This window comes from Girardinichthys multiradiatus, chromosome 7, assembly GCF_021462225.1.
Source record: "Girardinichthys multiradiatus isolate DD_20200921_A chromosome 7, DD_fGirMul_XY1, whole genome shotgun sequence".
In the NCBI taxonomy this organism is placed as follows: Eukaryota; Metazoa; Chordata; class Actinopteri; order Cyprinodontiformes; family Goodeidae; genus Girardinichthys; species Girardinichthys multiradiatus.
In genome coordinates, this window is record NC_061800.1 from 15,006,802 (window position 1) to 15,020,161 (window position 13,360).

The window sequence follows — 13,360 nt, forward strand, 5'->3', positions numbered from 1 at the left end:
AACCCAATCTTAGCTGTGCAGAGTTTCCAGATTTGACAAGAAAAAAACTAAATAATCATAAATATATATATTTTTCTAATTGCATTTTGCAGCTTAGTTCTTACTACATATTCCTAAATTGATTTTCTTGTTTTTTTGCATGTGTGCTTCTGGAGGTGAGCTATCGATGGGTGAGCTCCAAGATCCATTCCTCGTCAGCATCCACCTCATCACCGATCCTGGTCAGGGAAAGTTGCTGCAGCGTGCTGCCGATGCCGTGCTGGCGTGGGTTCACCCTGAACTGCAGCTCTTCAGAGTCTCTGAGCGGGCGTCCAACTCCCAGCGGCCTTGGCCAAAGCGGCACCAAAACGGCAGCACGTCCACAGGGATACAGCCAACCATGGCAGTCATCCTCTTCTTACAGGAGATGTACGGTGGCGAGGAACAGATCCTAACGCTACACCGCACACTACAGAGACCGCCATGGTGTTACCATCACACTGAAAAAATCAGTAATGGCCGCAGCATGCTGCCTCTCACACCTTGCAGTCAGGACTTTTTTATCTTGTCTCCTGGCACGCCAGTGTGGGCTGTGCGGCAGGTCCACTACGGCAAGGAAATCGTGCGGTTTACCATTTACTGTCGCCATGAAAATTATGGCGACATGATCCGGCTGTACAAGCTGCTGCTTCAGCGACGAGTGGCGCAGAAGAAGGAGGACTTTTGTTTCTTTGTGGTGTACTCCAACCCTGACATGGAAATCCAGCTGTCGTTTAAGAGGCTCCCACGGGGTCAGAGTCCTGCGGCGCTGGAGTCAGCCGTGATGGAGGTGAGGGTACGGGACGTCGGAGCGCTGGTGCCTCTACTTCCACATCCCTGCAGCCCTATCAGTGACGTCCGCTGGCAGACGGAGGACTATGATGGAAATAAAATCCTGCTGCAGGTGAGCATTCTTTGAGTTATGTTGGTTTGTTCCTTTGCAAAAAAAAGCATCTTTGTTCCTAAGGTTGTAATTCAGCTTAAATGCAAAACATCAAAAAGGCTGATAAACAAATTTTTTTCACAAATTGAATACCATTTGGCAATTCAGTGGCATATGGCATTTACAGATTTCTTGCAGTCTCCAACAGGTTTTCTTTCAGGATTGCCCTCTGTTTAGCTCTATCCATCTTCCCTTCAACTCTGACCAGCTCCGGAAAACTACACCCACAGCATGAAGCTGCCACCACCATTTTTCATTGTGGGGATGGTGTGTTCAGGGTGATGCTCTATTTTAGTTTTCCATTGCACTTGGCCAAAAGGTTCAATTTTGTTAAAATTTGATGCTGTTTGTTCACAGATGTCCTCTAATAAACCTCATGAGGTCTTCACAACTTTATCAACGGTGGAATTAAATTACACACAAATGTATTCCACATGCATTACCAGATAGGTCACTTTTGAATGTTGCTGGTTGCTTATGAATTTCAATTCATGAGCAAATGGCTGAGCAACCAACCAGCATGAGCAACCAACTTCATAGTTGTTCTCACCTGACCTGAGCATCTTCTTCCATGTGCTTGCTGTGTCCCCGTACATGGCCTGTGGCAAACTGCAAACAGAACTTTTATGCCTATCTTCCAATAACAGCTTTCATCCTGCTACTCTTACATAAAGACCAGAGTTATAGAGTGCGCAACTAATAGTTGAGCTGTGCAACTCCTCCAGAGTTACCATGGGCCTCTAGTCTGTCCCTCTGGTTAACTCCCCCTGTGTTGGTCTTTTCAGTTAAGGTTGATGCCATGTCCAGATTTGCATTTTGACATTCTTTTTTCATTTTTAAAGGATGGATTAAACAGTGCTGTTTGAGATGTTCAAACCCTGGCAAGTTGTTTTATAGCCTAATCCAGCTTTAAAGTTCTGCAGAACTTTATCCCTGTATGCTCTGTGGTTCACTAATGTTCTCTAACAAATCTCTTAGGCCTTCACTGAACAGCTAGATTTATACCGAGATTACATAACACCTAATTAGGTGACGTCTAATTTTATTTAGGGGTATTATAGAGGTATCAGAAAATCTTGGATCTGTTTCTGTCTGCTTCACAATAAAGGGCTACTTTGTGATCTCTAAATGACATAAAATTGAAATATGACGGATGGATGTTTGCTGTTGCAACTAGACAACATGTAAAAACATTCAAAGGGAATGGGTGCTTTGGTTGTGCTACAGTGAATCCTACTAGAAACTTTGTGTAAACGGAAGGCTGCTCTCAGTTACAGAGACAGACTTACACAACAAGGTGGTTGTTTGAGGACTATCAGTTTCAGAGGGAATATGTGTTCAGGCGGTGTGAGATAAGCAGTTTGGAAAGTTCAAGCTGATTAAGATGCAGTCCATTACCGGGATTGGGGCAACACAAAGAAACAACGAGCTAATCTGTCATGACAGTAGACCATATGTATGATGCTGAAGTGCCAGCTGGACTGAAGTTACAGGTTCTTCCACAAAGTCACACGGATTCCTTTTTACAACAGTAGGAATATAGTTTCAGACTTGTATTAGTGGCTGCTTAATCAAACACAAACACATTTTTTGTCTTAGTCCTCCTACTTTTATCATATCTGATGGGTTTTCATATATCCTCAGAGCTCACATGGAAGCACAGGTTCATTTTTAAATCTTTTCTATTTCTTTTTTTGCACTTCTGTTGTGGGCTTGACCAGAGTGAATTTTACGACATTAAATTTGGCAAAGAAACTCAGAGCTACTGTTAATTTAAATTTTTTTAGCTCTGCAGTTTCACTCTAAGCAGCGTAGTTAACAGTGATCTCCAAATGTATCCATCCATACTCGTTATTTGAGTTTTTATAGAGTGACGAATATTTTTTAGCAGACTCTACGAAGAGTCAAAGCAATAGTTTATGTTTTGAGGTTCGCTGGACAGCAATTGTAGGTTTATTTTCTTGCTAAGGTCAGACCTGCTTATCCTGAGATATCTAAAGCTTACAACACAGTAAGGGTCTTACTATTACCAAATCAGAAACCTCATTACCCTGGACCCCCTGCTGTTGATCATCAGCCTTAGTGCACAGACTCTCTCATGCCGTGTGCAGAAAGATGACCTGTTGTCTGTTTGAGACTTTTTCTTGTTTGCCCTCCTTTATGTACCATTTTGGTTGAAATGACTGCTCTTACAGCCTCCTACTCTGTGTGGGGGAGCCAAGAATGCAACCATGCAACCATTTCATGGCTCACAGCAAAGTCATAGAAGAGACGAGACAAAGTGAATAAGAGGATAAGGAGGATTGCAGAACAGAACGGAGAATGGAAACAGAGAAAAAAGATGGTCGGACACGCTAAGAGGAAAACCACTTAAACTTTAAACTTGCATCACTGTTTTACCGATTAATGGTTGTGTTGAACTGTACAAGTTGTTAATATGGCAAAAAGTTAAAAACAAGAAAAATTGTTAGAATCAATTGAAACCTTTAGGAAGGAAACATTATAACAATTAGTGAGGAAAACTAACACGATGTAGGTGAAGCTTATCTTTGTAAAAAAAACACAGCTTCTTATAAATATGCAAAGCTTGTGGGCAACTTACAATGTTTTCTGTTGGAAGCCAATTATTAACCATTTAAATCTGTTTATGTGTTTGTTCTATACAGATAAAAGTTAATGCGACAACTCAAAGAGGCAGAAATCAGCAAAAGAAATGTCATTTCAAGACTACTGATCTGTGGTAGAAAAATTTATTATTGCAGTAAAACCAAGCAATGATGGTTCAACTGGGCCTTTGACTAATAGATATCTATACATTAACATTAACTGGTCCCATATCCAATGCCTATTTGTTTCTAAATGTAGCGGCCTGTTTCCTCAGCACATCTTAGTCAGGATCACGAAACCTTCTGACAACACTTGCATCCCATATGTGTTCATTGATTTTCACCCTTCCGTCCTCTATCTATCCGATTCATTTATTTGTAGAACCCACATTAGTCTCCACATTTGTAGAAGTTCTTTGATTTGCACTGACACAAAGTACAGAGTGGGTTAATAATTGACAATGCTGTCGACTGTCAGACATGAAGTTGGTGCAAAAAGGTTTTATAAAATCAAAGTCATTGAGGGCCATTTTAGTGTAGACTACTTTTCTAAAAAATATGAACTTCATTAATAAAAACCTACTTCAGCTAAACAACTCCTGCAAGTCTCAATTTGCTTCTTTCCATCAATGTTCTGGTGGCTTTCCTGAAAATAATCTCATAGCTCAACAAAAACAAGTCCTTTAGTTCAATCCAATTTCAATTATTGTTCTCCACTTCCCCTTCATCATTTTAATTCTGTCACTTCTGGGTCCATAAAGGCCAACGGTGCAACAGTCAAGTGATGAAGTTAAGAGTTTAAAAAGGCAGTTCAAAAACAATGGCTGACCCGGGTTCATCTGGTGATTTATATGGACTGTAATGAAAGCTATGCAGGCAAATAAACTCAAAAATATAAATTAATTCATAGGTCAGAGGACTGAATCTGCTTTGTCTGCGGATTTTGTTAAGTTTCTTCACTACTAAACATTTTTTACTCCTTTTTCCCTGTCAGGTGTAAGATATCAGATATGTTTTTAACATTTCTGTCCGAATTCTGGACAGATGTTCTGTCATTACTGCCAAGTCCTGTTGCCTGACATTTTGTACCTTGAACTTTTAGAATTATTTTAAAATTGTATTAGTGAGAAACTACAGACTTTTTTTCTCTAACATTGACTCAAAATATACAGTCTCAAATTTCTACATACACCCTCACTAATATTAGCTCAAACGTCCCTTACCAAGTTGCACCTTTACCATGTTTTTGTAGTCAACAACAATCCCAGCTGAATATTTCACCACTCTTCTTATCAGATGGTAGATCTCATTTGGATGGATTGGCTTCCTGGCACTGACTCAGACTTGAAGTGCAGACTTCAAACTTTAAATATTGTTCCAAATACCAAAACTAGCTCTGATGTGTGTTTTGGATCATTGTTCTGTTGGGACACAGCTGTTGCCAAGATACAGACATCTGAATGAGTTTCATCATTACTATTTTATTTACTTTGTCCATCGCACCATTGTCACAGACATGGAAACAGACCCTTAGGATGCTGCCACCACCATGCTCGACAAGTGGGACACTTTTCTTAGGTTTGAAAGCCTCACTTTTACTTCTTCAACCATCATTCTTGTTATTGTGGCCAAAGAGCTTTCTGTTTCGTTGGACCTCATTTGTTTTCTCCAGAGGACGTTTGGTTTGTTAATGTGGGTAGCTGTTTAGAGCAGGGGTTTGTTCTGGTTTAGCACCCTCCCAGTCCACACAGACGTTAAACTCACTAAACTCTGGACAGTGACATTGGTGTTCTTGCATTTTTTAGTTTATTCTGGTTTAGGAGCAACCTAAACCTCAACATCCTAACCAACGTTCTTTCTTTTTTCTTGGGTGACGGTACATGTATGGTTGTTGGACTAATTTGGGTGTTCCAACAGAATAATAATCCCAAACACTCATCCGAACAAGTTTCTAAATAGATAAAGCAGGATAATAGAGACAACCAATCTCACTACTATTGAAAATGTATAAACTAGGATTAAGAGATGGAAACCAAACAAATTGGAATGAGATCTTTCAGCTGTGTCAAGAAGAGTGATCAAATATCCAACCAGAAGCTTGTTGATGGCTATAGAAAGCATCTGATTTCCCATTAACTTGCTTTTGCTAACCAAAATTTAGCAAGGGTGTACAGTATAGCACAAAAGTAAGTACACTCCTCACATTTTTGTAAACGTCTTTTCATGGGACAACACTGGTTTAGGTGTGGAGACATGCTTGGCCAGTCCAACACTTTTCCCCTCTGTTTCATGGTGTTGGCAGTCTTATAGTCTCGGCCATCTTTATGTAAAGCAACTGTTTTTTTTTCAGATCTTCTGAGTTCTTTGCTATGAGGTGCCATGTTGAACTTCTAGTGACCTGTATGAGAGAGCGTGAAAGCGACGACACCGGATTCAACACACCTGCTCCCCGTTCACATCTGAGAGCTTGTAACACTAATGAGTCACATGACACCATGGAGGGAAAATGGCTAATTGAGAACAATATGGACATTTTCACCTGGGGGTGTACTCACTTTTCTTGTCAGTGGTTTAGACATTAATGGCTGTGTGTTGAGTTATTTTGAGGGGACACCAAATTTACTCTGTTACACAAGCTGGAGACTGACTACAGTGTGTCAAAGTGTCAAATATTAATTGTTGACCCATGAAAAGATATAAAATATTTACAATTATTTGAGGGGTCTACTCACTTTTGCGAGATACTGTATGTATATATTGGATCTTCTATCTATGAAATTTTACACCCTGTGGACATTCAAGAAAATTCACAAGAAAATCAAACATCTGCACTAAATCGTTAAGGTTGTGTGTTCCCTAATCATTCCGCTGAAAAAAAGAATTATATTGATTGCCCCAACATGTAAAACTCTGACCAGATCTGTATTTTCATTTATGAAAAGTTCTCTTTTGCATTTCTATTTTTTCATGCAACCAATACACAGAGTAATCCTTTCAAACCTGGCCTGGACAGTACATCAGAAGATCCTGTAACATACTTTGCAGCCATCAGCCTCATACAGTAAATGTTACTTTTCAATGTGATAAATAAAACAGTCTCTTATTAGTTTGTCAAGTGAACATGGCAACTCACTGTTCAGCTCTTCCTTTGCTTCCAGGAAAGTTTAGAGTGTGTTTTCATAATCATTTACTGTTGTTGTCCCTCAGCACACCGAGATCTTAAAAACTCCCCCACACACACTGCTGTCAAATAATCATCTTTAGGTGTCTAGGGAAAAGATATTGCTTCTACTTTTTTGTATGTTTGGGAAGGTTGACAAAGCTGCCATCTAACCAGAAATATGGAGAAACTATCAGCAATGACATGAATGGAGCCACAGAACGTAAGGAGAAACAGACGAGAACTTCTTCTGACACAATATATGAATACATTTTAAAGCACAAACATGTCTGCATTTATGGCAAATCATTGCTTCTTATGTTCCCAAACCTGCCTTTCGGTAGAGGATAATAGACTTTTAAGTTTTCAGACATTTTGAACAAGACTTTTTGTAACACACGTTGCTTTGAAAGTGAACGCTTGAGGCTTGTCTGGATGCTGATGGCTTCTCCAGCTGCGGTTCTGATTCATAAAGTGGCCGACCTGAGAACAGCGAGTATGCGGTTTGAATGCCCTGGGGTTTCCCCTCATACGTATTTTACCTCCTGTATGTCGCATGATGAGCACCTTGTTGTATGACAGCCCCACATATGGAGGTTAATGGTCCTGAATATGCTCCTTGATGTTTTTGTAACCTTGGTGAAATTACATTTCTGCAGATGTACACAAGATATAATATACAAGAAGTTCTTACTATTTTGTATTCTTCCCTTTTGAGTTCTTGCAAACTTGAGGAATCACAGATTTGATTAAAACATACCTGTTTCAGCAATAAACCCACATAAATCTACATTTTAAAACTGAGCAGGCCTGATGGAGATGAATGACGCTGAAACACACACCAGCAGTGAAAAATTTTGTTTGGCTAGGAGAAAACCTACAGAGGCCTGTTTGGCCTTCTTGATACATAAAACTGAAACTGATGGGAAGCTGGAAAGACCAGACCCTACAGCAGCAGAAGACGAAAGATAATTTCTGTGAGAAAAGTTGTGGAGGGCCAAAAGCAAGGTTTCTTTAGTAGATCTCATGACACAGTCAGGGATTAATCTGCAGCAGAAGATACTACAGCAGAAGAAAGCATCTGATGTGTATCCCTCTATACAACAGAGTGGAAGGAGATAGGTTCTGTGTCCTGGAGATGAATGTGTCTTGGTGCAAATTGTGCACATCAGCCCCAAAGCAAAAGTATAAGACATAATGAATAGGCTGACTGAAGCTGGCAAGAGATTATTATCCAGGGTAAAATAAGTCCTGTACTTAAATGTGAAGTACAACTCATAAACACCACTCATAAAGGAAGCAGCCATTACATGTCCTGTGGTCTGATTACGCAAACATTTAAGTGTTTGGCCATAATAACCATGGTTATCATGGCGGTGTCATGCTGAGGGGCTGCTTTGCTGCAGGAGGGACTGGTACTTCATGAAATGGTGGGCCTAATGAGGAAAGAACATTACTATTGAACGACTGAAGCAACATTTGAAGACATAATCCTGAAAGTTAAAGCTTGGGAACAAATGGGTCGTCTAAATGGACAAGGACCCTAAGCATGCCAAATTTGTTTAAAAACAACAAAGGCAGTTTTTTAAGGGGCTAGCGCAAACCCCAATCCCAAGAAAATGTGAGTGAAGAGCTGAAAGCTGTGTGTGAGGAAGGCGGCCCACAAACCTGACTCAGTTCCACCAGTTCTTTCAGGAGGAAATGGCCAAAATTACTAACATGAGAAGCTTGTGGAAAGGACACCCAAAACATTTGACCCAAGTCAGACAGTTTAAAAGGCATCTCTACCAAATGCTAAGGAAAGGTTTTGGATATGAAGGAAAAAAATCTGCTCAGTATTCTGGCATTTACAATGTAGAAAAATAGAAATAATTTTTGTAATCCTAACAAAAACAGAAAATGTTTAGTCTTAATGCCAGAATGTGAGAGAAAAACTTGTGTTTTTTTGTACTGTGTCTGTAAATATCTGCTTTGAGCTGCTTGGAAACCCAGTAGCTTTATAGTGCAGTGAAATGACACACTACATCTCAGCATTATTACAGTGCCTTACTGTATTACTGTCTTGATATTTCAGTGCTGCTCCAGTTTAATATGTGTTAATGGAAAAAGTTGTTCTGCTTCATAAACCTGATGTATTAAATCTCATAAAATTTCATCACTATTGTTTCAGCTGCTCTCTGTGCAGCTTCCAAGACAGATGGGAAAATCTGAGCAGGTCAAATGTCACAGACAGAAAGGTGCTATAGGCTTTGGCTGCTGGAGGACATAATGAACACTTTCACTCTCTCTGCTACATTCTCATACTACTCTCCAATTTTGCATTACCTGTTTTTATTATAGCTTTTAATTTTACGTTCTCACTCTGTTTTTTCTCTTTCTAGAAGCTCCATCTGAACTGGCTCTGTGTTTAGCTGTGCCACCTTCCCGGAGGGCCAAGCTGCTGCTGCCAACAACTTAATGCTCACCTTCTACAGATGATCCACTTGGACCTGTCTTTCAGTGTTTATCCCTGTCTCTCTCCTAGACATAGCTACTGGCAGAGCTTCTTCTGTGACTAACATACTGTGTGTATGTGCTCTCTTTCATACTGTAGACTTGAAAACTGGCTCAGAGTTCATCTGCTTTGCTGTCTTTCTCTCCTAGATGAAGCCTCTAATGGAGCTATAAGCATTGTTTTACTTTGCCTTCCCATAGAAAATACTCCCGGATCAGTGCTTCTGTGTTCTTCTTCCTTCTCTGCTCTGTTCTCTCATACCCCCAGTCGGTCGTGGCAGATGGCCGCTCACACTGAGCCTGGTTCTGCTGGAGGTTTCTTCCTGTTAAAAGGGAGTTTTTCCTCTCTGCTGTCGCTACATGCATGCTCAGTATGAGGGATTTCTTGCAAAGTCAACGCCAGTGACTGTCCACTGTCTCTACATGCTCATCCAGGAGGAGTGAATGCTGCAAGTCACTGACTGGATGCAATCTGCTGGGTTTCTTTAGATAGAAAAACTTTTTATCCAATTTGAATAAATAACTGAATCTGACTTCACTGTTCAATAGTTAGGATTAATTGAAATGTATGTACCTGACCTGAAATCTGTATGACTTTGTAAAGTGCTCTGAGACGACGTGTGTTGTGAATTGGCGCTATATAAATACAATTTAATTAAATTGAATTGAATTGAAAGACATATTATTATTAAGAAAAATACAGATTCATTATAATAAAATATAAAGAAATAGATATAAAACCATGTGTATAACCTATGAAACAGTTTTGCGGACCTAGCACATGAATATTGGCGGCATGGTATTAGGAAAACATGAAATGGTGATATCATTGAAAATTTAAGAGATGATGTTGATTTCCTAGTTCCTCTCTTTTTTCCTCATCATCAGGACGTACACACTCGATTGCCTAAATCTAAATCAGATGTGGCCATAAAAGACATTTAAACTCCACCCAGCTGACCAAATAATGTTGCAGAATTTGAATGGACAGCCCTTAAAATATTATGGTTGGCCAAATATTGCATCAAATTAGTTCATTGTGATTATGAGTTTGCACATATTTAAAATGTGATGACAATATGATTTGACATATTCTGCACCTCTTCCTTTGATTGATAAAAAACAAAATCTGAAAAAAAATGAGAGACACTACAAGAGCAACAGTGATCGACCACATTTACAAAAATGTTCCTAACAGCTTCCCTGGAAAGATGCACTTAAAATGACATTTCCTTTTACTGTATCATTAAAACTCTATATAGAGTCACAGACCAATTACATCAACAAGTTACATTAACATTAAAGTGGTGTTTTAGAAAAGAAATGGCTGAACACTTTAGAACTAGTGGGACTCTGATAGCAACCCTCAGTATGTTTTTGGTGTAGGTCTGTCAAACTCTTTAACATCATACTTTTTAACAAGCCACAGAGGACAACGGTGGATATGTAAATGACGAAACTAATAAAAGCTGCAATCTGTTTAGTTTAGCACAGCTGCAAGCAGCTGCTATTTCCCATGTTGGCTCACTTTCAGGGCTGACTTCAGCTTTGAGTGGAACTGGTCCAGTGTTATTGTTAGTTAGTTACACCTATGTTTTTCCAACTACAGAGGGTCAAAGTGACTGCCATGAAGAAGGTCTTAATTATTTTGTTGTTTTAAGATTCATTTGTTCTCTTGAATTGGTTTTTATTCTTAGACTGACCGGTATTTCCATTTAACAGTGAAATCTTTCTTTTTGTTCGTGTTCAGGTCCAAGGTGCATGCTTGAGAAGCAGACAAGATCCCTTTTACACAGCAACCACTCTCGCCGAGCCAGTCTCAGCTCCATCTAGCTTTACCCGCACTGTCACCTCCCACAAAAGCCGCCGTCACCAACAGAGAGTGACCTCCCATCCCAGAGGCCACCAGACCTCCCACAACTCCCTACCTCTGGCCTGTGAGGAGCAGGATGAGCAGGAGGAGTGGTCTGACCAGCAGCATCCCGACCGCCGGACATCCCAATGGGGGGGCCACCATTCAGGCTCCCATTTCTTTCTACCCAACCTGGGCTCAACCAGCCCCTACTCCACCTGTAACGCTCCTTTTCCATCGTCCAACCTCTACAACAGGAGCTGCTCCCTCAAAAAGAGACCCTCACTCATCCCGCCTTTCCGTCTGAACGTGGACTCTCTTATTGGTGCGGAGGAAACAGACGTGGACACAGGAAATAAAGTGAATCAGGGCAGCAGTGCAGATCTTTCGGTAGTGTCTGCTTACATCAAATCCAGCCTGCCACTGACCCCCCGGCCATTATCAGCCCCTCCAGAAGACGTCAGACCCCCCTTATCTCCTGACATTCCAGACAACACCTACAAGTCGGCCACTCTGGGCCGAACGCCAAACAGCTTCTCGATCACCAGCAATCCCTCCACCTTGTTGGGAACACATCTCCAAAGCAGCAGTTTAAGCACAAGTGCCGCACCGTCCTCGAGTGACGTTTCTATCAACCTGTCAGACAGTTGCAGCATTATTAGCGCACCAATTGAAGAGGCAGACACGGTAGAAGAAGACCAGGAATTCTACATTTGATAGAAGGTTTAAAGCTGAGAGGACTGAATGTGGGCAGTGATGGCAGGTTTTAGTGCTGAACACAGTTGACACAGCTCTACTCTGCATTCTAGAGTCTAATAGTAAAATTACAGTAAGTAGTTGTTTTATTGAATGTAGATAGGAGCACTGTATATATCAGCCAATATTATTCACATTTAATGGATCAATCAGATAACTGTACAGATGCTTTATTCATTAAAATATAATTCTGTTTCCAGGGTGTTAAATATTGTTTTTATAGCACAGTTAGGTTTATATACAGTGTTTCGCAAAATCTTTGATACTTCTTGAAGTGGTAGAAAAAGAATGTACGGTTTTACATCATTTTAACACTTTCACTTCAGTTACGGCTGCATACTGGACAGCTGTCTTGAGAATGTCCAGTTTTGTACATCGAGAAACTGAATTTTCTGTCGTTGCAAATTAGCTCTCGGTCAGATTGGACTGAGCGCATCTGTGATCACATATTGCCACAGATTCTCAGCTAGATTTAGGTCTAGACTTTGACTGGACCATCCTAACACATGAATATGCTTTGATTGAAACCATTTTGGTTGTATGCTTAGGGTAACTGTCTTGCCAGAAGGTGAACATCTGGCCTAGTCTCAATTTTTTGGCATCCCCATAGCATAATGCAGTCTCTACCATGTATCACAGTGAGGATGACGTTCAGGGTTGTGTGTAGTGTTAGTTTACCCTCGCATTTTGCATGTGGGTCAAAAGGTTGATATTTTGGTGTCATCTGGACATTGAACCTTCTTCCTCTACATGGCTTGTGGCACCTGCCAAATGGACGTCTTATGGCTTTCATCTTTGCCCTTCACAGTTATGTGCTATTTGTGTTTAAATGTAACATTAAAGACATTAAGGTTTGTTGTAATGTGACTAAATGTGTAAAAGTTGAAAGCACTGCTTCTCTTCAATGTGCAAAGACAGGATGACGCATCTGATTTGGAGAAAACGACAATAAAAGAACACAAATGAAAAGCAGCTAACTTATGTTGGCAATGCGTAGTTTATTGTTTATTTTATTACATCCAAAAATGAACATGAATTCTTCATTATGATTTATTTGTGTCGCATCATCTTTCCAACATCCTGAACAAGCAAATATAGAGAACTAACTAGGAGATGAGAAACCTAAATGAGAAGCATATAAACATGAAAACCCAAATATCTTTTCTTCTCTGTTCATGAGTCATGTAATGCTCATCTGGCAAGATGAGCCATTACACAAAAACTACTATAATCTCTTCCCTATTAAAATACTTCCATCATACAATAAAATAAAACCCATCAGAATAATATATAGATTAGCCTGAGAAATTATTATTATAATCTTGTGATTATTTTTGACTGTTCATTACATTTAAAAAAAGTCTTTCATCCAAAAAATGTAAAAATAAAATAAAAAGTTTTCAGAGGTGATCAGCAAAATAAATTATTGATTTAAGGGCCAGTTTGAGTAAAATTACATACTTTAATTGAATAATATTTGGTAAGATGGTCCTGTGAGACTGCAGGTGGAAGCCAACCCCTCACTAACAGGG

General features: G+C 40.0%; 1 protein-coding gene across 1 annotated transcript in view; it reads left to right on the forward strand.

The window, feature by feature from the left end:
• The window catches only part of LOC124870951 (protein FAM124A), a 35,296-nt gene extending 22,491 nt beyond the window's left edge, over nt 1–12,805 (forward strand). Inside the window, exons 3-4 of the mRNA XM_047369827.1 lie at nt 156–922; nt 10,971–12,805. Of these exons, the coding sequence (XP_047225783.1) occupies nt 156–922; nt 10,971–11,789 (1,586 nt within the window). The 3' untranslated portion in view covers nt 11,790–12,805. The remainder of the gene's footprint in view (nt 1–155; nt 923–10,970) is intronic.
• Nucleotides 12,806–13,360: the final 555 nt, after the last annotated feature.